The sequence below is a fragment of the Pseudochaenichthys georgianus genome, chromosome 13, assembly GCF_902827115.2.
Source record: "Pseudochaenichthys georgianus chromosome 13, fPseGeo1.2, whole genome shotgun sequence".
In the NCBI taxonomy this organism is placed as follows: domain Eukaryota; kingdom Metazoa; phylum Chordata; class Actinopteri; order Perciformes; family Channichthyidae; genus Pseudochaenichthys; species Pseudochaenichthys georgianus.
Window position 1 is genome coordinate 15,600,956 of NC_047515.1, and position 27,253 is coordinate 15,628,208.

The 27,253-nt window shown below is 42.2% G+C and overlaps 1 protein-coding gene across 1 annotated transcript in view; it reads right to left on the reverse strand.

Annotated features, from left to right (window-relative positions):
- gbe1b (glucan (1,4-alpha-), branching enzyme 1b) overlaps positions 1-27,253 on the reverse strand; it is a 94,267-nt gene that overhangs the window by 5,466 nt on the left and 61,548 nt on the right. The window contains exons 14-15 of the mRNA XM_034096973.2: positions 21,595-21,725; positions 9,400-9,517 (exon numbers count right to left, since the gene is read on the reverse strand). Of these exons, the coding sequence (XP_033952864.1) occupies positions 9,400-9,517; positions 21,595-21,725 (249 nt within the window). The remainder of the gene's footprint in view (positions 1-9,399; positions 9,518-21,594; positions 21,726-27,253) is intronic.

Genomic DNA, 27,253 nt, shown 5'->3' on the forward strand with positions numbered 1-27,253 from the left:
AGAGACAACCGCTTTGATGCATGCAAAGTTTATCAAAAGGTTTTGAAGCGGCTAATTATTCATCAGTGTTTCTTAGCGTAACGTCTTTGACATTACAACACTCCAATAAAACTATAAATGTGACAAATACAGCACGTTTTTTTTCACTCTGAGAGTTTGATTCTCTGACTACACTACATTTTCGCCTTGCTAAATTAATAAATTGTAATCGCTCAATCGCTGTAATCCTAGTTGTTGATGTGTGAGATTCTCATGAAATGCCCTGCTGAGTATATCAAGCTGTCAGTTCACTCACATGAAGGCTTACAGTAGCGGCAACATCTTTTTATTTACACAAAGGGAAGAGTGCATTTTCCATACTTGTATTCGGCTTCATTGCAAGCGGTTCACAAATCTACACTCTTCATATTGCTCGGGATGAAATGAAATAAACCCTGATTCTTTTGTTATAAATAACAAACCCTACTTTAAAAAAACAAAACGATTAAAGGACGGTAAGAGTGAGTTTAAACTGTACATTAACTGACAAAGACAAAATAATAAGCTATAACTCACCACTCACATTTCATACATGTTATTTTAAGTTATAAGCCATTTTGAGCTCAATAATATAGACCCCTACTCAATCCCTCAGAATAAAAGATAAAATAATTGTATTACAATGAGCTTGTATTTAATGCAAAGAAGGATAAACAAGATAAACAAATAAAGCCTACAGGCATTTTAATGGGACATGTGTGCCTACTGTGTATGTGATGAGTGCAAAGCCCCGGGTCAGACGGGTCTGACTGCACTGACAGGCTGTTCCTTGTTTTATTAGACACTGGGGATGAGAGTCAGCTAAAACACACATACTGTAAATGTTAACACTGAGAATTGATAGCTGTCTTCAACAAGCTACCAAAGCTGTCCGTTAAGTTGTTAGCCAAGAAGGGTTACTGTAGGTCTGATTTGAGTTCTGTCGGGTTCAGATTCAGGCCTCTCAGACTGGGTTTAGGCTACAGATGGATCAGCATTTCTTTGAGCTCGGTTTACTGAGCTAAAGCTTTCCATCGCTAACTCTGACAGTCACTGTTTATCGAATAGTGTTTATTTTTTGTCTCCATCTTCACTTTTGCTGAAACAATTTTGTCACGTTGCATGTAAGTTTAGTTTTTTTTTTGTTATAGCACCTCCTAAAGGCACCTGGCGTGATTGCAGCCTTTTCATGCTATTTTTGGATGTAGGTGTTTTCATTGGTCAGTAGATGTCACATTGCATGGTCACATGACTGAGTTGAAAGGTCAGTGGCCATGTTTTTCCAGCAGAACAGCTAGAGTGCCACATGTTATTGTACCTCCTCAAACATCTGGCTCCATCTGCTCATGTGGACCTTGGAGAGGCATTGTTTGTGAGTTGATGATTCATCTATGTTTATGGATTTCATTTATGTTTGTATTTTATAGCATTTCATTGTATTGATTGCAATGCTTTGTGCTTTTTACTTTCAGTTTCACAAGATTTCAACAATAAACTGTTTAACTATCTGGCGATGTGTACATCATTGCTACGTGCCCAGGGGCCAGCATAGTGAAAAAACAGCATCACAGCGGGTTCTACACAGCAGACGCCTTCGTAAACAAGAGAGGTTTCTTCAAAGCAACTTCAACTCTGCCAGACTGATATTCCCTTAAAGCTACATGATTGATGCTACACCTCACGCAGAAGAGCAACAGGCGGGTCCATCATCAGACAGGAGCTTTCTTATCAGGTCTGCAGCTGCTAGCTCAAGTTCCCAAAACTCTTCAGCTAGCTTAGCTGCAGCTAAAGCACGAGCTAAAGTTCTAGCTGCACGAGCCTGTGCAGCTTTCGTTCAGAAAGAAAATGAGCTTTTAATGGAAAAGGCTCGGATTGATGCAGCTCTTGCTACGCTAAAGCTAGACAAAGAGATTGCAGCAGCAGAAGCAGAGGCTGATGCCCTCGAGTCTGCAGCAGAACAAATAGACGGAGGCTCCAGGGCCTCAAACCTTGGATCTCTTCCACATCAATCTCCTCACGAAAGAACTAGCGAGTACGTTCAGTGTCATTCTAAAGCTGCCTCGCAGCATGCACTCGTAGATCTTGCACATCATCAGCCTCAGCCACACAATCCTACTGCTCTCAATAACGTTGCCTTTGATCACTCTGAGAGCGCCCTTAACAGGAAAATAACACATATGCTACCATCCCAGCTAATAAAGCCGGATGCTAACCCTGATGGATCCTACCCCATGGGCTCACATCAGCCACTCTCCACAATCCAGCTCCACAAACTCTCTCTGTTGACCGCTCAGGGTTCGGTGATGTAGCTAGATTTCTTGCTCGACGAGAACTGCTTACCTCCAGTCTCACCATTTTCGACGACCGACCTGAAAGCTACTGGTCATGGAAGTCAAGCTTCCTGAACTGCACTAAAGGTACAGATCTTACATGCAGTGAAGAGCTTGATCTACTAATAAAATGGCTTGGCCCCCAGTCTTCAGCACACGTTAAGAGGATTCGAGCTGTCCATGTCAACGACTCAGCTCGAGGCTTAATTATGGCATGGTCTCGTCTTCAGGACTGTTACGGGTCACCAGAAATGATCGAGAAGGCTCTCTTCGACAGAGTGGAGCAGTTCCCTAAGATCAACAACAGAGATCCTGTGAAGCTCAGAGAGCTTGGCGATCTGCTACAGGAGCTAGTATCAGCACAGCAAGAAGGCAACCTACCTGGGCTATCTTGCTTAGACACCTCAAGAGGCCTGAACCCTATTGTGGAGAATTTGCCATTCAACCTTCAGGATAAATGGATGTCTCATGGGAGTATGTACAAAGAGCAGAACCATGTGCATTTCCCCCCATTCACCTACTTTGCTGACTTCGTCTTCAGAGAGGCCAACATCCGTAACGACCCAAGTTTCTTTCTGTCTTCTTCAACTGTTGCAATAGTGAAGCAAGATAACACAGTTAAGAAGATGGACAGCTCTAAGAACTTCATCTCCTCGCACATGACGGAGGTCTCTTCTATGTCTGACTCTGACAATACAGAGACTTCCAGTGTCAAGCCCGATGTTGAAAAGCAATGTCCTATCCACAAAAAGTCTCACCCTCTTAAATATTGAAGAAGCTTTAGGACCAAGACACGAGAAGAGCGCAAGGCATTTCTTAGGCAGGGTGGCATATGTTTTAGATGTTGTTCTTCTAGCAAACATCTTGCAAAATACTGTAAGATTGCAGTTCAATGTAAAGAGTGCAACAGCAACAAGCATATAGCAGCTCTTCATCCTGGGCCAGCTGCATGGCATAACCAGAACCCTGAGTCAGAGAACGGCGGGGAGGATGACACTGAGTCATCTCCGACAGTGAACTCTAAGTGTACGGAGGTCTGTGGAGAAAACAACGGCCACGTTCCTGCTCAAAGATCTGTCTCATCACAGTGCATCCTAAGGGACGACCTCACAGGTCAGTGAGACTCTACGCTATCCTTGATGACCAGAGCAATCGATCACTCGCCAGATCAGAGTTCTTTGACCTCTTTGGCGTTGAAGGCACAGATACTCCCTACACACTACAGACATGCGCTGGTCTCACTGAGATTTCTGGAAGGAGAGCCACAAGCTTCATTGCACAACCTTTAGATGGAAGTCTCAGCATTAATCTCCCGACTCTCATAGAATGCAACTACATCCTGAAAGACAGGTCAGAGATACCTACACCAGAGGTGGCTGAATGTCACACTCACCTCCACTCCATTGCTCAGCATATTCCACAACTTGATCCAGAAGCTCAGATCCTTCTTCTCCTTGGGCGGGATGTCCTACGAGTCCACAAGATGAGAGACCAGCACAATGGACCCAATGAGGCACCATATGCCCAACGCTTGGATCTTGGCTGGGTCATCATTGGTGAAGCCGTCTAGGCTCAGCTCACAAACCCAAAGATGCAAGTGTGTTCCGCACTCACATCCGCGAGAACGGGCATCACTCTCACTTCATGCCCTGTCTGAACCATCTTACTCCGAAAGAGAAACTCGCTGAGAATAAACATGGGGTCCGCAGTTCTTTTGATGTAGAAAGTTCACAGCTCGCTAGTGGTTCAGCTTGGCGCACCGAAGACGACTCACTGGGTAGTAAGATCTTCCAACGTACAGAGGACAACGTGGAAACATCTTATGACCTCATAGAGCCAGACTCTGACGCAGAAGTTCGAACTCAATTCACAGAATGCAGCAACAGAAACCGAGGCTCTCAGCAATTTGAGAGGTCTTCAACTTGGCTTCATCCCTCAACTCTTCAGAGTCGCTCAAAGTGGCAAAAGAGCCATCACGACATTAAGCAAGGATACCTGGTTCTTCTTCGCGATACTCAGGTGAAAATAAACCAGCACTGGCCCATGGCACTGGTTACAAAAACTTTTCCTGTAGGCGATGGTAAGGTCAGGAAGTTGGAAGGAGGGGCCTCAAAGACCTTCATCCGTCCCATCACAGAGGTGGTGGCGCCTATTGTCCCCCTAGGGGTCACACGGACTGTTTCTTACCTCCCAGTAGTTTGTTCTCCAATAGTGCTATTGTGTTCAATACCAGGCGGGGAGTGTCACGTTACATGTAAGTTTTGTTTTTTTGTTGTTATAGCACCTCCTAAAGGCAACTGGCGTGATTGCAGCCTTTTCATGCTATTTTTGGATGTAGGTGTTTTCATTGGTCAGTAGATGTCACATTGCATGGTCACATGACTGAGTTGAAAGGTCAGCGGCCATGTTTTTCCAGCAGAACAGCTAGGCTGAAGTCGAATAGTCCATTTAGCTTAGGAACCTTCCTAAAGGAGTGAAATGACCCGGAAGTCCCTCAGTGGCAGCCATGATAAGTGCCGTTCGAATTCTCTAGAATGATGAGAATGGTAGGAAAGGAGGTTTCAAACTTCCTTTATAACCTCCTTTAGCTTAGGAACCACTGGACCTCCCTAACCGACAGGAGAAGCAAAAATGCTGCCCCACAATGCCTTGCAGCCGCAGCATTTGCCGTCACTCAACAGTCGGCCGTTCACGGAAACAACCGATTATGACGGAGAAATGATATCATGAAAGTTACGGTGCTTATTAAGCTTTTTAAAACATAGGTGGTAAGTTGCCAAAGTGCTTTGTTTTGAACGTTCATCAGTATTATAATCAAAAAGAGAAATATGAACGTTAGTTTTCACTGAAATTATCAAATAAAGTCAACATTTCAGTCTTTACTGAGCTGTGTGGGGTTTGTTCAACTTTTAAAAGATGTTTGAATGGTGATATACACACTGATAGATGTTAAGGACCACTAATGTTTATAATAAATACATCTGTATTGATTTTAAGATCTTTAGTTCATACAATCATACGTATTGGGATAATTTGTATTAACCGGAGGGAGAGGGTGACGAGCATAAGTTTCACTTTCCTTTTTTATTTAAATTCCAACTTTGGTCCTGAAGAATATGTTTCTCTGTTGTCCACGTTCATAAAGCAAAGCAGCAGCATCAGAGCACGGAGCAGAGTCTCTAGATGAGTTCACAGCAGTCCCTCGTTCTTATTAAACATCCATGTTGTAGTCCGCTGTATAGAAAACTGTGGTTTCCAAACTGTGGTTTCCCCACAGCAGCAGACGCACACAATGACGTCCGCTGGCGCATCATAAACACGTCGGATAGTGAAAGTGCATTCGGATTCTCTAAAGTACCGCAGTCTCTTCTCCTAAGTCCTTTTGAATTCTCCTATCCACTATCCCTTAACCCCGTGACGTTTCACTCAGAGGTCAAGGAATAGACGATAGGGTTAGAACTTAGGAGCTGATTTTTAAACTATCCGACTGCAGCCCTAGAGTGCCACATGTTCCTCAAACATCCGGCTCCATCTGCTCATGTGGACCTTGGAGAGGCATTGTTTGTGAGTTGATGATTCATCTATGTTTATGGATTTCATTTATGTTTGTATTTTATAGCATGTCATTGTATTGATTGCAATGCTTTGTGCTTTTTACTTTCAGTTTCACAAGATTTCAACAATAAACTGTTTAACTATCTGGCGATGTGTACATCATTGCTTCGTGCCCAGGGGCCAGAATAAATGTCAATTTCCCCTCTGTGGGAGGAATAAAGGCATTCTGATTTGATGTGTTTCAATTTGTCTGCTAAATATCCCTTCCCACTATGTTTAACTCACTCCTCAATTATCTCAGCATCTACAATAAATTCAGATTATTTCATTTTAGATTTGCGTGGTACTTTAACTACTTATTAACCTAATAGCAACCAATAAACAAATGTGAAATTTGAATTATTTGCGACAATTTTGTATACTACTTCTAATAAGGCACTTTCTATTAACTAATGTTTTATTTACCATATCAAAATCATTAGTTACAGCTGATACTACATTTGTAAAGGTTGACTTAGACTTTTGAAGTGGGGAATCAAATAAATCTAAATACGTTTTATAGCAAGCCATGTAACAGAAGAAGCATTTCATGTAGTATACTTTAAAATCTTATACATTTATTCATTTGTTATCAATTGAAATATTATTATGTTTGTCTTTATTGATTTGAGTAAAGGAGAAAAGAATCGAAAAAGCTAAGAGATGTAACACAACAACAGTTCAGCAGCACATTGGTAAACACGGTTCTGTTACATGATGTCAGCCTCCCGGGCCACGGGGATGCTCTCAGCTTCTTCCAATTATGTGCAGTCTGAGGAGTGTTGCATTCTTGGAGGGTAGGAAAGTTTGTTATTGCTCAAAAACGGGGAAGCTGGAGAAGGACGGACCCATTAAAAAGACAAAAGAGAGGAAGTTTTGCGGAGACTTTGAAGCAACAGTTGTTAAATAAAACATTGACGATGTGGGCAACTTGCGCTGCCCCCACAAAGGCCTTCTCTGATTATTCTTATCATAACCAGGTAGGTGTGAGGAGGAGGAGGAGGAGGAGGAGGAGGAGGAGGAGGAGGTGGTGAAGCATTTGTATGCAAGACTACAGTCTCTATTTGCAATCAGGGTGCCTGTGAAGGAGATACAGTATCCACAGAAGGGTCCCCACCCTGCCGACTCCTTCCACTGCCTTTCATCCCCCATTAGTCCATTAGGGTGCCAACATTTGCAGATGACTTGTTAACTAAACTTCAAATCTTGGCCAAGAGGGACGTGGGTGAAGCAGTGGTGTTTGAATTAATAAGAGATTTAAGAGAATGTAGAAAGAGTCCTTATCTGATGAAACCTAAGCTAATACGATGGAGGATAAGTGTCTGTGTGAAAGAGGCAAAGGCTTTTTAAGGTTAAATAATGTTGAAACGATGCTCTAAATAATTAGAGGTTTTCCGAGCAAATTATTTAGGCTTCAAAGTGCTCGGTCCAACTCCTAATATACAGTTCATGTAGAGTGATAACCTTCATCCATTAACTGCAACACTTTAAGTATTGATCTGAGGAGGTTCAAGTTGAGTTCAGGTAAACAAACACCTTATCAGGTGCTGTGTCAACTCTAGTAATAACTGTAGCAGCTTAAGTGCACTGCATGGAGATATTTATTATTTGACTTAACAACCTAAAAAAAACAGCAGGGGAGACGAAGGCTTTCAGACCACTTCCCAGACATCACTGTCCCCACACACTAATCGGATTCATTAACATAAGATCTAACACATGCAATCAGCCCAGTTACAGTTGGAGTGTCTGGGTATCAGTGTCGATCCTCACTAATTCATTCCTGACCTTATTCATAAACATCTTAGGGCCTTTCAGCATTTAATCAAGGAAAAAAATTACATCAGGAGGCAAAGATGAGGAAGATTTTCGAGCACTCTGCTTAACATGCACATCAGTGTGTCTTTCTATATCTCAAGTACCGACCTATTTCATGCTATTAGCCTAAAGCAGTCCCCATGATTGAAGCCCAGTGGTCTGTTCTCCGAGATATGTCTCTCCCCTCTGTGGGGCCTTGTGAGTTTAAGAGGCATTCACATAAAAAGGTAAGTTCTAACACAATGAATAATGCACATTGTTTGCTGGAAAATCTGAAAGGGCTGTAGATATCAGACTCCCATAATACCTCAATGACTCCAGGATAACTGCCAACATGAGTAGGAATGCAGATATCATATTCATAAACAATGGATACCATCCCCTGATAGCCTTTTCTTTTAGAGATGCAGCCACATTTGCTCATTTTCTGGATTCCGCATTAAAGGCTGACCATATTAATGAGGAAGATACTAAATTATAGAGCAGTGGTTTTGCTGAGAGGCCCAGACCAGGGAGATGTTGGCTGTTTGCCAGAACAGGCAGCTCTCTTTCATGACAGCACACTTAAACCTTATTAGAATGGCTTCGAAAGGATCCTCTCACTACAAACTCCATTTCAAGCTAATTAAATTGATTTGTGAAATCAAACACGAAACATAAAAGGACAACACATTAAAACACTGACAACCATTTTGTCATATTTTGTAATTTCTACAAGCAGGTTGAGTGTACACCTCTTACCCTGCACAAAGAAAAACACTAAACCACTGCAAACCAACAAAACAATATCCACCTGATCAATGAATAGAATAACTGGCAAGTTTGAGGGCATTACTTGTTATAAACTAATGGCAGTGCAGCAAGGAAAATGTTATGATATTTGATGTGAAGTAAGCTCACTAAAGTACATTTAAAATGGTTAGTAATGTTTATAATATGTGAGACTTTCGGCTTCCGATACATATTTATCCTAAAGATACACCCTTGCATTTGTAGCTCTTATGAGCATTTTGTGTAACATTAATTAAGGAATTATATTAAAGTGTACCAGTGTCAGGATCCAGTTTCTCATTGGTTAATGGCCTAAATCGAAACAGTCTGCAAATACCACACGTTTCAATGCAGCTAGCACAAATTAAATGCACCTTTCATCCAATTTGTAACAATACGAATTAAAGCCAGACATGCGAGTTGGTAAAGCTATTGGCAGAATACATAAGAGAACAACAAAATGCTTGTCCACAGTTTTAATCCATCTTTTTTTCTCCAGAGATACTCATGAAGCTGTCTCATCACCACCCACAGCTGCTTTTGATACTTTTCAGCTGTGAGCAACTTCTTCATATGGGTACTGCGTTGAGGGAAAATGGCGTCAATCAACTGCACACTCCAAAATCATTTAGTATGCACACTGACATTTTGAGTACACTTCATTTTGTCACTTTTTGCGGTGTGAATGTGCAACGTCCTCCACTGTTAGAATTAGTATGCAGAGTGGGATGGTGATACAGCATAGGTTATTAGAAAAGTGGCAGAGAAAAGGTAGTCGACAACAATGGCCCAGGACTTCTGATTGGAGTGCACTCCATAATAGTGAGGATAACAAGAGATGACCTTTGATAAGTCAAAAAAGATTTACCTTTATGGAGTTTTGGCGTCCATTGAATCCGTGGGCCTCTGTGAAGAACTCTGTGTTGTGGTTCAGCCGTCCGTGACCTCCATACAGATGCTCATCCGAATCCAGCTTGATTTTGTATCTGACAGAGATTGATGTTAAGGTGCAATAGCAGTGGGAAACTAGATTATAAGATCTAAGACATAGGAAGCACAATAGAAGGTTTTATCACCGGCACGTTTGCCATTCAGATTTGGTTTAGCAGTGTTCAGCAGGTTTATATTCATTGAAGTCTTCGCATCCATCAGCATTCTTCTCCCCTCCGCAGCACCACAGAGTGACGGAGCGGAGCCCAAACAGATGAAGAGACCGCTGCCTAAAATGAACATAAATTCAAAAGTGATTCAGCCATGGCCTAGACATCCTGCCTGCCTTCATGCCTGCATAATCGATCTAATTTACTGCATAAATAATGAAATGCATCAAGTGTTCAATAGGAAAGCAGAAAATACACTGTCCTTAAAACATATTCATTCCTCAAGGATTCTTTTCATGTTTTGTTTTTTTAACAGTGTAATCATTTTGCATTTTCACATGGTTTTAGATATTGAAACATTTCCATACTATTTATTATACTCACATTGATATTTAGTGGAGGCACCCAAAGGCTTTTCTGCATTCGGGTCTGATGTTTACTTATCAAAATCAGCTTTTTACATCCACTGTATACTTTGTGTGGAATCTTTCTATGATTTGTGGTACGATAAAACAATGAAACGTGCCAGCAGTGTGTGGGAAAGAATCAGAATCAAGTTTATTGCCAGGTACGTTTACACATGCAAGGAATTTGCGTTGCTATCTGGTGGTGTGAACATAAACCATCCAAAAAAAAAATTGCAAAGTAGGTAGAAAAAAAAAAGAAGGATAATACAAGATAAGTATTTTTAAGAAACAATTTAGCATTAAAAAAGTATTTACACCAAATGTAAATGTAACTATACAAATAACCTTAAAAGCTAAAAAACTAAAAATCTTAGGACAATGAGTATGGCAAACTACAGTGTATTATATTATATATTTATTATATTGTAAAGGGGTGGAGGCGTGAGCGAATGTCCCTTGCTTTCCGCTGTGCTTTTGAACAAGGATGCTCAGACAATGAAGAGCTGTTTGATGGCAGTTTCCATAATAAGGTTGCCAGAGTTTCATAAAATATGTAAATAAAGCCATATGCTCCAGTGAGCGCTTTAGCATATATGCACCTTTTACATAATTACATATATCCCATAACAAATTATGCCCTCAGGCAAGGGATTAATAGAGTAATGATTATTGTGATATCTAAATTGTTAGGAAAGAGCTCCCAAAGTCTGTCTAAATAAAATATGTCCATGCTCACTTTTGGAAAACCCCTCCTGCTTCTTTAAACTGCTTGACATTATTATAGTGCCCATCTAGTTGCTTGATTTAAAAACATAAAAGACAGAATCAGTTACAAAGACGTTATTAATGTCAGAGGAAATATTGAAGACATTTTAAAAGCCTGATTTAAAATGCAAGAAAGTGCATTAATATATGTGAAAACTTCTCTCCAGCCAAATAATTTCAAATCTCATGCCAGTCAGAAATGCTAAGCAAAGCCTACATGTGCACCCTTATGTCTAATATATAAATACTTCTGAACAGGAGCGCAATGCATTATTTACTCTACAAGTACTGTAACAAACACAAGGGAAGATGAGCAGACATGTAAACAGCCTTTTTATTGGCTGGCAGAATAATCATCTTATCTCCCCAAAGGCATTATGGTGAAGTGTGATGGGACCCTCAAACACTACCACATTGTGCCCCAGAGCTGGAGAAACTCTGCTTTGCTGCCTGCTTGTAGTATTTGATAGTGATGATTAAAAAGAAGCTGCTCTGTGCATTGTTCTTCCTGAGGAAGAAGATTTCCCCCCCCCCCCCCCCCTTCACACCTCCACTGTTCTACTCCCCACTAGGGTGTTTTTTTGACAGAACAAAGTCCCTCTGCCCCAAAGGCTTTACAACAAGCATCAGAAGAATGTAGAAATATTCTCTCAGGGGTTTACCATGCTTCTGGGAAACTGAAGATATGTCATTTCAAAGGTTAATCCTCCTAATACAAACAATAAAAACCTTGACATTAAACATTCAGAAGGTGCTTGGAATACCAATAACATGTTTCAGACGTGATGTGAGTGTAGTGTAGTGTAGTGGTGTTCCACTCAGCTTGTTGTTCTTTTCCAGTCTTGTGGATAGCATAATGTAAGTGTTCAAGTCTGTGGCACGCACAGAGCATTCTGGAAATAAGGCATAGTTATAGTAATTCAGATTCCCTGGCAAACTTCTCAGTAAAGGAAGCGAGGACCAGCATAAATTGGTAGTTGAAAGCTTTGAGCGATTACATCTTTGTTAGTGGCTGCAACAACAGCTTGCAGTTCAGCTGTAAAGTATTGTAATCCATACAGCCTTTGTGAATAAAGGGGAAGGATTTAAGAACACGATCCATTTTGCCCAATGAGCAGGACAACAAAAGGCAGTCTGCAGCTTGATCATTAGAGCCATCGGTGAAAACAATCTGGCCACGACCATGATTGCATGCAGGCTGTGCCACTTAACAGCACCCTGATGTGGGGGAGCAGGAGCTGAGCCAACTGCCAATACAAGTCTGAGGAATGTGGCATGGCCTTGCAATCAAAAAAAGATAAGCATCATTTAAGGTAGTACATATGAAATGAAAGTGTACCTATTAAATATAACTAGCTATACATTTGAACAAAAAACCCCATTATTGTTGGAAAGGGCTCACTGCTATGTATGGCTGAGTATAGGCAGTGGTCAAACCAATAGTTGAATACCATATTGGTCTTTTACAAAAGAAAAAAGGTAAATTAATCAGTCAGTAGTCCTTTGAAGAAATACATCACGGTTTATATTCTGATTTATTGGACCATCTTCGACCTAACGCTGGGATGGGAGGGATTTCATCGATCAAGGGTTGTTGCTGATGATTTTTGGATGTCAGATTACAATCCTTTTGGGCGTTCATTGTCTGATCCATTGAACCACACCAATTATTTCAGTTTAGAAAGGGAGCATGATTGTGTTGATCTCTGGTTGGTGAAGTTTGTACTTATATGGAGATGTTATTGTTGTTGACGAGCATGCTGGTTTTTGGTGTGGTTCATGCTCTAAATTCAATGATTTATTTAGGAGTTTTGAGTGTAGCTGCAGATAATATTCGGTGCATCAGATATCTGCTTCATTTACTGGAAATGAAGCCTTACTGCTTTAAAAACACTCAACCCTCACTCAATTAATGGACTCACTCCATGGAAATGAAGAAGAGGGCTATTCTTCTCAAGTAGGACTCTTATAGATGTTACAAAGCTGTTCCGTCATGTGGTTTATTTAACCTTCAATACAACTTTTCTATAACATACATACATAACATAACCATGTCTGCAAATGAATGAATTACTTTATGAAGTAGTTGTCATTCCTTTAAAGCAGGGGTTTTCAAAGTGTGTGAAGGTGAGCCTCCCCTCAGAGAACATAAGAACAGCCCCCCCCCCCCCCCCCTCCCTCCCAATTATTATTATTGTTGTTGTTGCTATAATGCAGGGGTATTCAATTGCTTTTCAAAGAGGTCCAGTAAGAGAACATGTCATTAAATGCTCTGTTTTCGCTGTCTACCTTTCTCTTTTTTGAGCACACCATTTGAAATTACTTACTGACTGCACCGATTTGATTGGCTGAGTAGCGTCACCTCCTTAAAACATTAAACAACAACTTTTGAAAAACTTTTTATCTTTTAAACTTTTTTTTAAAACATTTTTAACATTTTCAACATCGTGGATGAATCCTTATATGCTCCCGGCAACACACTGAACGTCAACTTTGCCTCCTTATTACACTCACCCCTACTTTAGTGGCAGTGTTGGGAAAGTTCACTTTATACATGAACTAGTTCAGTTCACAGTTCACACATTTTAAAATGAACTAGTTCAGTTCATAGTTCATAATTCAAAATGTTGAACTAAAGTTCATGGTTTCAAAAATGAACTAATTTATAGTTTATAGTTCTTTTTTCAATACGTTGCTGCGAGCTATTATTTGTCTCCTGTACGATGTTAATAGGATTTGGGTGGTAGTGGATCTGTTTTGGCGCTCTTTTTTATTCGCCACTCGCACATACCGTGAAAGGCTAGTCGTGTGCTTATTCTCAATGTGCCGTTTAAGGTTTGTTGTCGACGTCGTCGATGTACGGACTTGCTTTTTCAAACCGGGCGGACACAGTTTACAGGCAAACGTTAGATTTTTCCGTCCGAGTCAGTACTGACTTTAACGTAAAACTATTTAAAATGATCATACGCCGACGTCGTAGAGCAGGGGTCTTCAACTAAAATTCAACGAGGTCCAGTTAGAGAAAATGTCCCCATGCAAAGGTCCGGAACATCAAAATGTCTAACTTGCTTCATGAATTAGTGTGATATATATTGAAGTAGCCTGTAGCTTTATCAACATCTGTATGTAATCAACAGCTGACTGCCAATCAAATAAAGAAAGTACAATTCAAAAACAACAATATATATTGTCAATTAACATTAAATACTGTGGATATGTGTAATGTTCCTCTCGGGCTGCATTTACAAATAAACTAGAGAAAATAAATAAAATAGCTTTTGAAAATATATGCATCTTAAAAGTGCTTAATTTGAGATAAATACAATAAAGTGTAGCAGCAGCTTGAGTGTCCCTTTTTCTTTGTTAACCGTTTCACATCATGACTTAACAGTTTCAGCCGATTATAGAACAATATCAGTCTTTACACATCATAACAATTGAACAGTTTCAAAGTTTCTCTTTCTGTCCCTCTTATATTGCAGTCCCCCACTCACTTTTGTTAAATTCAGTGTGAGAATTGAGCTTGAGCTTGTCCTGCCAGGAGTTTGTAAATCTGGGCTGACATGGAGTCAAGTTGTACTTTTTACAGTATTACGGCTTCTACAGATGACGTTTTTTTTATGGATTTTTTGTCAAAGCACTTAAGCTATTCATTGCTATCGGGATGTTAAGAGCATTCCATGGAATATAACAAAAAGTGTATCTCGAGCCGGTTTCTGAAACTTACCTACCCCACCTTTAAGTTAAAAATCAAGGGTTTTTATTATTATTCACAGCAGGGGTGGGGAACCTTTTTCCTTTCAATTTTTACAACATCCTCCGAGGGTCGTACAAATTATTGAACTCAACCTTTGCTTAAAATATTGAAGTTAAATGCATCAATCTGGTACACTTTGAGAGCAACATTAAGAGATCTATGGATACATCTCTCAACACCCATATGAAACAGAACTGTAAGCATATTTTTCTTTTTGGATATTTTACAAATCACTCCCCTTTTAAACTCTATTCTTGTTATTTTTAACAACTTTTTTGTTACTGTCATATAGTATTTTATACCTGTTTTTCATTTAGTCTCATTAATAACTATAATGATCATATCAAGGTGTGCCTTAACCTCACTGAGCTGAGGATATTTGACCCTCTCAGGAGAGCTCTCTTCCACCTGGCTGTAGAAAAGCTCTTTAAATCCGTTAGCATAGCTAGCTAACCAGATGCTAACAACAACAGATCGCCACTGTGTTTACAACTAAAGACACAGCCACGCAAACACTGCGGCATGTGTACGGCTCCTTGTGGATTATTATCCTTATATGCAATATTTTAAGGGCTGGAGCGGCGTTCCGGTGCTCAGCACTCCTTTCAGACGAGACATATACCACGTGAAGACAGGTTACGCTCGTGTTGTGTTCAATGAACCTGTCCTTGGCCAGGAAAAACAGGAACTCGCTTGTTTAATTATTTTTGCGGTCTAGATTTCTTCTTCTTTTGTGAAGTGAGAAGTTGTCCGTCAGTCGAAAACTCTTCGGTTCTCCACGAATTACACAAGTCACCCAAATCAGCGTTAAAAAAGCGGGAGGCGCCGAAAAATCCCCTATTAATGTATTGATTATAGCTCGGGTCCGTATAGGTCGGCGTCTGGGTCCGGATCCGGACCGCGGTCCGCCTGTTGCCGACCCCTGCCGGAGAGTCTCTGAGCAAGTGCTGCTGCAGCTGCTCTCGGCTTCGTCCATACTAATTCATTCATTCATTCAATGCACGCCGGTTCCGCGGTTCCACATTGTTTGTTGTGAGGAGTCTGATATATTTATTATATTATATTTTAGTGCGACAGCCAGGGGTGACAGGCGCGTACGCGTCACAGGCAGCTTGCTGTTGCCAGATTGGGTGGTTTTCCGCATTAGTTTGAAGCCTGTTTACGGTGTATTTTAACTGGGTTTTCGGCTGAAAGGCATATGAAATCTGGCACACTTTTGAACGCCGTTATAATACAGTGCTGAGAATGAACGCACTTTTGAACGCCGTTATACAGCGCTGAGAATGAACGCGTTCTCAATTACGTTCATCTAGCGGAAATACAGTACGTTCAGTTCACGTTCGCCCAAAATATGAACGCGTTCATGAACGATCGTTCATTGAACGCGTTCAGGTACATCACTGTTTAGTGGGAACAATGAGTCTGCGTCTTTGATGCGCACAGACGGATGACGCGGGGATGCAATGTAGACAGGAATAAACGCAGATCATTCTCTGGCTTCAGCCTTGACCGGTACTTGCTTTTGATCAAAGTAAGTATTATTACAATTTAAATAAAGGGCGGTGCCGGCCGTCAGCAGACTGGCCGTTCTGTGATTCTCCAGAACACACAGATGGCCAGTCTGCCCCTGCCAGGACCGGTCCATGAAAATCCTAGCTTCAAATAATCGTGGTCATAATTCCTCCGTTTTCTGCCAGACGCTGTCTCCTCTCTCACTTCAGGTAACTTCACTAAAAATCGATCCATGTTGCCGCTCGCATAAAGTCAGCTGAAGTTAACTAGCTAGATTTCACTGTTTCTCGTTATTCTTTTCTCACGCTGCGCCTCCCCTGAAGCTCTCTGGCGCACCTCACACTTTGAAAACCGCTGCTTTAAAGTATTGTATGTGATCTTATATATTGTGCAGTTACAAAAATAGCTAAACAGGCGTATTTACAGAAATATATGTACAACATCTCTGTTATTATAAGGACTACAAAATAATTAGCTCTGGAGAAATGTTGGTAAAAACTACAAAAATAAGACCGAAGTTATAACAACATGGAGTGTCCCTTAATTCCTTAAAAAAATGCTTCTCCTATTTTTGTCATTTCAAACAGACAAAATGTGTATTTCAGATTAAGCCCCGGATTGATGAGGATGCTTGTGGATGATATCTGGTAGAGTTACAACCCACTGAGAAAATAAATGCTACTTTGTTTATGCAATCCATCTTGATGCATCATAAAGATGGCTGTGGTTAAAGAAAATAGATGCATATTTGCCATTTTGTAAAATAACATATCCTGTATATTCTGGATAATCAGATTCAATTATTGTCACCTATGCACGACTGCTACTTTATTCCAGTTAGTTAGTGTCACGGCACCTGTGATGAATGATTCAAAACGGCATTCATGGAACGACACAGACAGAGAAGAGAAAGATGACCTGACATAATCTCACCTGCCTATTGGCACAGTGTAAATCAAAGAGCAATCTTCCCTGACAGCTACAGCTTTCATGACGGGATCCAACTGGGATTTCAGATACTCTAACCAGTCAGATAAAGCCTAGTGCCTGAAGAATGTGTCCACCATGAATCAGAGACAGAAAATATTAAAAACAACATTGACGGTTTGAATGCCTGTCGGAAAGCTGATGCATTTTAATGGCCAACATTTTGGGTGAGGTGCTCTGCTTCACTTTCTCTCTTGTTTCTCATGGCGGGAGGAATAACAACCCATTCAAAAGAGGACTAAAGCTAAATAAATTATTGTCACTGTGCATCAAACTAAGGAATGGTGAGGAAGGACTGTGTTGAATTTTTATGTATTAATCTTAAAGAGGCCCTATTATGCTTTTTGCTGTTGCCCCCTCCTGTCGTGTGTCAAATAGGTTTTTGTGAATGTAAATGGGGTGCAAAGGCTAACATCCCAAATTTCACGACAGAAGGAATGCTCCAACCCATTGTACATGAAAGGTTAAGGGGCGGGACATCTCTAGGCGGTTGACCAATCACAACAGAGCTGGCTAGCTAACCAATTAGAGCACACTGGGCTCTGGTTTCAGACAGAGGTTGAAAATAGGTGCTGCAGCAGTATGAGAAAAATAAAGACCTTTTTGAACATTAAAGCATTTAAAGATGTCACAGTAGAGGCACTAAATACAATTTTAACCCTGAAAATGAGCATAATATGTCCTCTTTGGACCCCCGCGCGGGAGAGGAAAAAAAAAAACCAGACCAATGGAATTCCGGTTTTTCTTTTTCTGGAACATGTAATAATAGCAGCATTGCAATAAATTCAATAAATAAATAGCCTACTTCAGGTGTGCGCGCATCACGCATCTTCAAATAAATGCAATGGCAGGCACTTTAGAACAATAGGCCTTACAATTCGAATTTCGAAGTAGTTCCACGAGAAACTCTTCTATGAACGTGCCGCTTTGTTCATCTTTAGTCGTGTTGTTCTCACTGTTCTGTATATCGCCAATAAATCAATCGCACGTGTGACGGAGAGGGGGGGGGGGGTCGGTGTGTTGCAGGCAGCAGCAGTCTGCACAGCCTGCCCTGCTGGCTTCCTCCAAGTTTACAATAAAATAAACTGGTGGTGTGACCAATGGCCATTTACAATTATTAATATGACTATTATTAGCATTAGTCTATATTTTGGTTGAAACTAAGCCAGGAAAAAAAAGAAAAACATAAATAATTATAAAAAAATATATAAATAAAATCGAATTTTAAAAATAATTTTTGTTTACTGTATGGAGACTAACGAATATTCGCAAAATCGAATAATCACTGGCATCCCTAGTTTCTATGTATGATTAAAACAACAAAACGATGCAAACTGCATGCCTTTTTAACAGGGCTCCAACCGGGCAACATTCTGCCAAACTCAGATGTATCCACACCGACAAGCAGTCCACAAAAGGTAACTTATATCCATAGGCGGAGTGGGCAAACTTTTTTTACTGACGTCAGTACACAGCAATAAAGCCAGCGTTCACCGCACTGAGTATGACTTTTCCACATACAAACACAACTCGTCCCGTCATGCACGCCTCATGCCCGCCGTACACACACACTCATATGGAAGGGGCGGTCTCTCCCCCCAACAACAGTGCATTACATAACTGTAAAACGTATCATAATTACGATATCCCTTGGTTACTTGAACACGCTACAATATTATTAACCAGTGTCCTACCTTATTAAAATATTGATATACAAAATATTTGTATTGGAACAGTTTTAGACGCAGTAATGCTGTAACATATTTCAGCCACTAGGGGGGCCCCTGCCCCCCGCAAAATCCGCCTATGCTTATATCCGTTCTTTGCTGCAGAAGGACATCCTCTGATATGATATCCGTCTTGCCACATTGCCAAAGGAAATAACACCCTGTATTGGATCCATTTTCAGCGGTGCCCAGCATGGTCAGCCGCTTCCAGCTATTATTTCTAGATGGAGCAGTTGTGTGTTGCTCCACTGTGACATCCCTGACCCTTGCAGGTAGTAGAAAGTGTAAGTATATGACAGCTGAGTGTAATGAAAAACCACTTTTAGACTCTTTGAGCTCATCTTGTTTACCTTCTCTGCCTCTGAGTGGCACTTTCATCTGTCTTCGCCCCTAATTGGATCCTCTGCACACATTCCCATCGGAGAATCTGCATCTCCTCATGCACACGGCGCATTTACCTTCCTCACACACACAGCAGATTTGCCTTTATGTGTTTACTGCTTCTCTATATAATGACAGCCAGAGCTTTGCCCTCACATTTATTTGCATTTCCTCTCAACCCACCCAGTGTCTGAGGCCGCTTCTTAGACATCAAAAGAGGCACCAGGAGGAAAAGATGTGGTTCCATCTAAATGAAAATAAACCCTCGAAAACGGTGTTACAGACACTGTGCAGAAAGGCTATTAGTGGTGTGCCCGAGATTCACCCCATCAAGGCAGAGCCGGCAACACGAGGCAGAAAGAACAATTACTGCACATCAAACAAGCTTATAATTAACGCATGATGTTAAGGGGGTTGCTACCGTTATATTTTAATCATTAAATTAACTTGATTATTGTTCATCAGGGTCACTATTTACAATCAACATGTTTTTGTTGTTTTTTGTGGATGGTGATTAACACTAGCAAAACATATTTCTATATTGTTCTTCCGTCAGTGACATTATAACCTAAATATCTATGTAATAATTGCCAGATAATGTAATAGAAGCAAAATGCAATATAATTCCCCTTAACTGATTTCAATGTTATAAAGCATACCGCTTGTTAATATAATGATATCATCTTGCTGATACTTAAATTAGGGCTATTTCATTACATGTTGTCAGTTCTTTTTGTTTATTTTAATTATAAGAAATACTTAACTTATCTTCGCCTTAACATTTAAATGACACAAAGAAACTAATGTTGGAATCAAAAGGAACCACTGCTGCTTAACAGCCTTATTGTCAGCCAATCGAATCATCATCATTTGAGAGTAAATTGCTCGTGTAGAGCTTTTCACCACAGGCATCCAGAGGAAACTAACAAACTCACCATCATATTATTTTAGTCATAGCTGAAAAAGCATTGTATCCAGCCGGGAAACTGTTGGCGGTGTCCGTTATAATAAATACAAATCAGTCAGCTTCCTGTCCCCCCTTCACATCCCTGATCATTAAGCCTACTGCAATCAAGACTGTAGGACTCATTAAATTCCTCCGCGCTGCTCGCTGCGAAGACAGACGCCAAATACCGCTAAAGAAGCCGCTTTCTGAATCACTGGGCTCTGCTATTATTTCCCTCTGATGGCATTACCACACTAGATCAAACCACTGACCTGTTCCGTACCACAGTGACTGCTTAGAATATATCGCTAAAGTATTGGCTTCAAAAATAATACCGCCATTACAATTCCTTGTGTTCACAAGTCATATTTAGTTGAAATAAGTCAGACATATTGTTTAGATCCCTGGTCCACATGTCAGTGCAGAGCAATGCATATTCTCAGAGATTTTTAGCATCTTCAATGCCCTTTAAAATGTATTAGTAGATTCACTTTGAACCAAGTCGAGCGTTCAAACTCATATCAGCAATTAAAAGTGAAGATGACTGGTGAAACTATATAAGGGAAAACTCATGTACAGTATATGTTACTGCCTCAGGGACCAGTTAAAGTGCAGCTAAACTCCAGTGTCTGACGGACAGCTATGTATTCAAGTAATATTATTTTATTGCAACTCATCTTACTCTAATATGTAATACTAAAATAGGAGTTAAACACACTTGCTACGTCCTAATGGTTTGTTTTTTAGATCATGTTGTTAAAGTTGTGGACTAAAATAAATGATGACTTTTGGTTTCACACAGGAAAGGATAAGTTACTACTGTAGGTTATAGCTTGACCTGCAAATGTGTTATACTGCAGATCAAAACTTAATAAGAATATATATGTTTATGGGAGCATAACATTCTGTATGCCTTTTCCCTTGGCTTTTTTTGTAGACGTTATATACAGAATATTGCTACTCTTATCATTTAAATGTCTGTGCAGCCACAGTAGTGGCATTGTAATGTTAGCAAATGCCGATCTGATCAGAATGTGGCCACTAGCTTTGGTGCTGGAAGAAAGTAAAAGAAGAACTAGAGTTGATAAGATATATCCAGTGGGGACTATTAATGTATTTACTAAAAAGTTGTTGACCTACTTCATCTCACTCGGGCCCAAAGCTCTGCACATTCCCAAACACATTAACAACTTTTTCTTAAGCTTTGAAAGTGTTAGTGTGCACACTGCACATAGATCATACTTCCCACCTTACCATTGCTGCCCTTCTGGAGTTTTTAAAGGACATTTACTGCCTCTGTTGAAATATTTAGCAGTTAGCGATTTTGTCAACCCTAAAATATTAGTCACGTTGTTGTATAGAAATAAATAACAAAGACCTCTTTACTTTAAGAGGCCTTGAAAGTGTGACAGAAGAATGCCAATTCCTGAATATTTAAAGGAAAACAAGCGTTGCCATGACAGACGAAAGCTAAAGGATACGTTCCTGGAGTTTCTACAGCCACCCTGTAGTCCTGGAAGCTCTTACTGGCGTTGAAGTTGAAGATAAAAAGCACACGTCCCCGCTCAAACACAATGACCTTGTCCTCTTCATGCTTGGCGCTGACAAAGGCCTGGAGGGAAAAAAGAGAAAAAAAAGGCTCATAAATTAGTTTGTCATGAATAGTAACCCCCTTCCCCATCTTGAATTTGGAAAATTGACACGTGGACTATCCTGAAATAGGCTGAGTAACGTTCCTACATCACATTTCAGGTGGCACTCCTTAGCAGAACGTGGCAGTCCAGGACAGTGCGAGACGCACACTGTCAGCTCTAGACAGCTGCACATTATGAAGCCACCACTCTCCTGTGGAGCGGGCTAATGTTAACGTGTCATTAGCAGAGATTATCAATGTCACCCAACCCCCTATTTTTAGTGCCTTGTTCCTCGAGCCAATTTCAGGGCAGCATATTCACGGCTGAACAAGAAGATAAGCACCCCAGCAACTAAATCTGCAGAGAGGATGGAGGTTAGGGATGAGCTGACAGTCTGGAGTCTCTCACCAAGTCCATTTCCAGTCCACACATTTGGGGTAATGGGGTAACCTGCATCCATTGAGTTGTGACCCAAGGTAAGGAAAATATGCATTCTCACCTTAATAATTGTAATTACATTTGGAATCTGTTCATGTTTGTTAGTTTCTATTGTTTTAATTACCCTGCCTCCAGCATAAGTCTGACCTGAAACAGCACCTTTGGGTAAAATCTTGGCCAATCAGAGAAAGGTAAATGCTTACAGCAGCACCATTTGTGACCTTGTCACTGAAATCCTTTTGCAAAACCACAGTTGGAATGTAATATTTCTACAACCCTCCTTCCTGGCTCTTTTTTTCCCACTGGATTGTAGGTTAAGACCGTTGCCGGTGGAAACAGCACAGTTGGTGGAAACATGGTGATGAAGTCTCTGCACTAACAGGAGCTGCAGTTCATGTCCAGAGTTCGGCCTTTTGAAGCTCACAGCTGCACATTTTCAATGAGGCGTTCACAAAAAACACTTTTAAGCAAAGCTTGCCCTGCATGTTTTAAAAGCTCTTAATGGTTTGGGACCGGCCAACATTACAGGCTCTCTCTGTCATTTTATAATCCGGCAAAAACTCTCAGATCTTATGCTGCTGGGTTATTAAATACACACAATTATACACACAGGAAATATTTTTTTTTTAATCTATGCTCCAAAACACCCTACCAAACACCCTACCAAAAGCTAATAGAGAAACTGGCTCTATTAACTTTTTTTTAAAGATAAAAGCCTCTTGATTTATTTGGCTCATAATTAATGTAATTCTTATTCATTTATAAAAACATTTAAATCAAAATGTGTTTTTAATAAAAATAAACTTGACATTTTTTAATATTTTTGTATATACATTTTATTATTATTATTATTATTATTATTATTATTATTATTAATGTTCCCTCTTCTCTCACCTGAAAAAACCCTCATCTGCTGCTCATTTCAACTACATAACACCCTTGGGTCCTCCCACCTCAGTGTATTATTGAACCGAGCTTAAAAATATTCCCACTAAGCATGAACTCCCTGGCAACGTCATTGAGAAGCAGAACAGAGGACTCAGACTTATCTGGTTATTACAGCAAAATGTCTGAGCAGTTATTACCGTAATCTGTAAGTGATGTTCTACAAAGTATTTTGTGATATTTGATCAATTCCTGAATAAGCCATTTTTGTCTCCACTGTCAGATACCGGAGCACAGGGTCAGCCACAGAAACAGATTTATTATGTATTGCTTCACACTGCTTAGGTTTTACAAAATACGTATATTAATATTTGCGCTTACCTCACCCCCGATTGTACCTTCCAATATAGGATTTTAAAAATATATTTCAACTCCAGCTGGTCTTTTGGCACCAACAGTTTACAGTGCTATAAGCTGATTATTACATTAACAATACAAGTATGTCAAAAACATTGTTACCAAAATCTTTACTTTATGATCATAGTAAAACTATAGGTTACTTACGTAACCCCAGTTCTCAGAGTACCATGAAGTGAGATGTCTCACTATGGGATGCGCCTCATCGCGGAGCAAACAGAAGCATCAATCTCATTACGCCAATCCTGATTGGCCGGTGATTCTTGACGTCAACGTCAGGGGAAATCACCCCCTATAAGTAGGCTGCGCCACGACGCATGCGTCATTCAAAATAAGCACCTCTTCTCGCTTCACCATAGCAAGGAGGGCCGTCTGGTGAGACATCTCACTTCATGTTACTCTGAGGTCTGGGGTTATGTAAGTAACCTATAGTTCTCATTCATAACACTCCGTTCGATGTCTCACTATGGGATATTGTAGCTCCCGTATTGTCAGACGAGCTTATCTGGAAGATCACAGATCAACCAGAATTTAACAGGTGGAGTCCCGACTCAACAAGGTGCCCAGCACTGCTCGGGCCACGCTTGGAGCGGAGACGTCTAGCCTGTAAAAGCGGACAAAAGTGAGTGGCGAAGACCAGCTTGCCGCTGCACAGATATCCTGGATGGAAACACCCTTGAACAAAGCCCAGGATGTAGCCAGGCCCCGAGTCGAGTGAGCCCGCAGACCCAAAGGTGCTTGCAGATTCTGACTCGTATAGGCCCAAAGCAATCGCCTCCACGATCCAGTGGGATAGTCGTTGCTTAGTAACAGGCTTACCCTTGTGAGGTTTAGCCCAGGACACGAAGAGTTGGTCATTAAGACTAAGCTCTTTTGATCTGTCCATATATGTGTGCAAAGCCCGGACTGGACACAATAGATCCCGCTGCTGCTCCCCGGAGGAAACCAGCTGCGGAGGAAATGCCTCAATGTCAATCGGGGTACACGAACCAACCACCTTTGGTGTAAAGGCAGGGTTGGGTTTCAACAACACTCTCGTTTGCCCTGGGGCGAACTGAGTGCATGAGGGATGTACAGACAGTGCATGGATATCACTGACCCGTTTAGCGGATGCCAGGGCCAGTAACAGCACTGTCTTGAGTGACAGATGTTTCATGTCAGCTCCCTCCAGGGGTTCAAATGGGGTCATTTTGAGCCCATTTAAAACCACTGCCAGGTCCCATAAGGGCACCAGCGACCTGGAGACAGGGAGGAGCCTGCGCGCTCCCTTCATAAAACGGCAAACCAAAGGATGTTGGCTAGCCATCTTACCCTCAAAGCCCACATGGCATGCAGCAATAGCAGCCAGGTACACCTTGATCGTGGAGAAAGCTCTGTGTTTATCGATCAAGTCCTGTAGGAATGATAAAATCACCCCGACAGGACATTGAAAAGAGATGTGTCCTTCTTGAAGGCACCACTCCTCAAACACCCTCCACTTACAGTCGTAAAGAGACCTGGTGGAGGAAGCTCTCGCACTCTGAATAGTGTTTATCACCTTCTGAGGGAGTCCCACTGTATTCAGATTGTACCACTCACGGGTCAGGCCCATAGTGCCCCGCGCTCTGAGCGTGGGTGAAGGATCGCCCTCCCCGCCTGAGACAATCTGTCCCTGCGTGGTGGGGGCTGCCAGGCTGCCCGCACAACAGCTGATATATCCCCGCCAGCCCGTATATTGCGGGCTAGGGTGGAATCATCAGAGTAAGTGTGTGGCGTTGCTCTTTCACTCTGGCCGGAGTTAAGGGGAACAGAACCAGGGGTGGGAGCGAGTACAGAGGACCCGGAGGTCAATCGTGTACGAGTGCGTCCCCGCCTAACGGTGCGTTTAAATCGTGCATTAAAGAGAACAGCTGTCATTCAGCATTTTCTCCCCTTGCGAACAGATTTAACGCAGCTCCGCCGTAACGCACCCACAGCGGACTCTCGATCCTTGGATGAGGAGTCCAGTCTGCATAGAGTGGTGCACCCTTTGACAGTAATTCTGTCCCTAGGTGCATAACTCTCGGTACCTGTGTCGTTCTCAGAGAGAGGAGACGTCTGCCGCTCCAAGGGATCAGTTTGTGTGCCAGTGTGTGTGACTGGAGACAACGCAATCTCCCCTGGCGGTTCATACACGATATTGTGTTGTCTATCCTCACGAGGACATGGTGTCCTCTGAGAGAAGGCAGGAAGCATTTTTGGGTGGGGAACACCGCTAAAAGCTCCGGGTAATTTACGCGTGCCCGCTGGAAGTCTCTGTTCTAGAGACCTCTCACCGGGCGACCTTCGTAAGTCCCCTGTCAGCCCGTCTGACCTGCGTCCGTGGTGACCACCTTCCGTGAAAGGACTGCACCCGTAGGCGCGTCCCGTACTGGAAAAGTCGGGTGTAGTGCCACTACGCATTTCATAATCACCAAAACTCTCCGTAAGCCGTGGTGTTCGGGGTTTTGTTTTATTATGAGGCCCATGTTTAGTGGGTGCTTTACGAGGACATTTTCCTCCGTAATCTGACTCTGCTCGGTGGGCATTATAAATAAAACCCTTCTTTCTAGGAGAGAGAGAACCTCTCTCCAGAATGTGGGTTGACTCTCTCTGGGTTTGTGAAAACAGATACATTATAACTGTTTTGAGAAGCCCAGGCAGACATCGTGAGTATCTCCTGCTGTATGCTCCTTAGAGCCAGCTGGGATGTCACTCTTATGGCTCCGACCGGCACTGCGCATGTGCGTGACGGAGGTGCCTTTTCAGCTCCAGCCGGTACTGCGCATGTGTGTGCCGGTGGTGCCCTCACGGCTCCAGTCGGCACTGCGCCTGCGCGTGCCGGTGGTGCCCTTAAAGCCCCGGCCGGCACTGCGCATGTGTGTGGCAGTGGCTTCACGGACCCGTCAATAATCCGTCCTTTGAGAGATGCCGTAGCTGCTCTTGAAAGGGGAAGGATTGACGGGCCGTTCTTTGCAGCTCTAGCCGGCACTACGTACGCACGTGGCGGTAGTGCCCTTAAAGCCCCAACCGGCACGGCGCATGCGCGTGGCTGTGGTGCCTTCACAGACCCGTTTATTATCCGCCTTTTGAGAGAGGCCGTAGCTGCTCTCAGAAGGGGATTTATGGTTAACGGACTGTTTATTGTCTTTCTTTTCATTTTTTTGAGCTGCGCCCTTGGCCGGAGCCTGGATGCGTCAGCGGAAAATGGTTTATTCAGACAATAACGATGTGACATGTGTTTTGTGCGGACTTGAGGATGGCGTTGAGGCATCTCTCGAGGCGGCGGGGACACATTTAGAGCCGGGGAAGGAACTTCCAGCTCCGTCACGGAGGGGAGAAGGAGGGGCTGTCAGGCCGCTCGCTTCTTCTTCCTCGCCTGCTGGCCGAAATTCTGGGTCGGCTGTGCCTGGGCTGCAGCCGGAACCGGAGATTTTCTAGACCAACTCGCCCTCGTCTCCTGCCTGGGCTGGGGACTCGGGGCGGGCTGCGCCCTCTGCTGTCCTGGTACTTTGAACCCAGCAGAGCGCGGTGCAGCGTGGGCGAAGGGCCGCCGTTGCAAAAGCCGCGGCTGGACCCTTCGAGGGAGACAAAGGTGGAGAGCCTCGTCTTCCTTCTTTTTCGACTCGCACTTCCTCTGCATGGAAGCGAGAGCGGAGCCGAAAATCCCCTCGGGAACGATGGGCATGTCAAGCACATCTTCCCTTTCCCGGTCTGGGAGGTTGGTGAGGTTGAGCCATCTAGCTCTTTCCTGCACCACCATGATCCC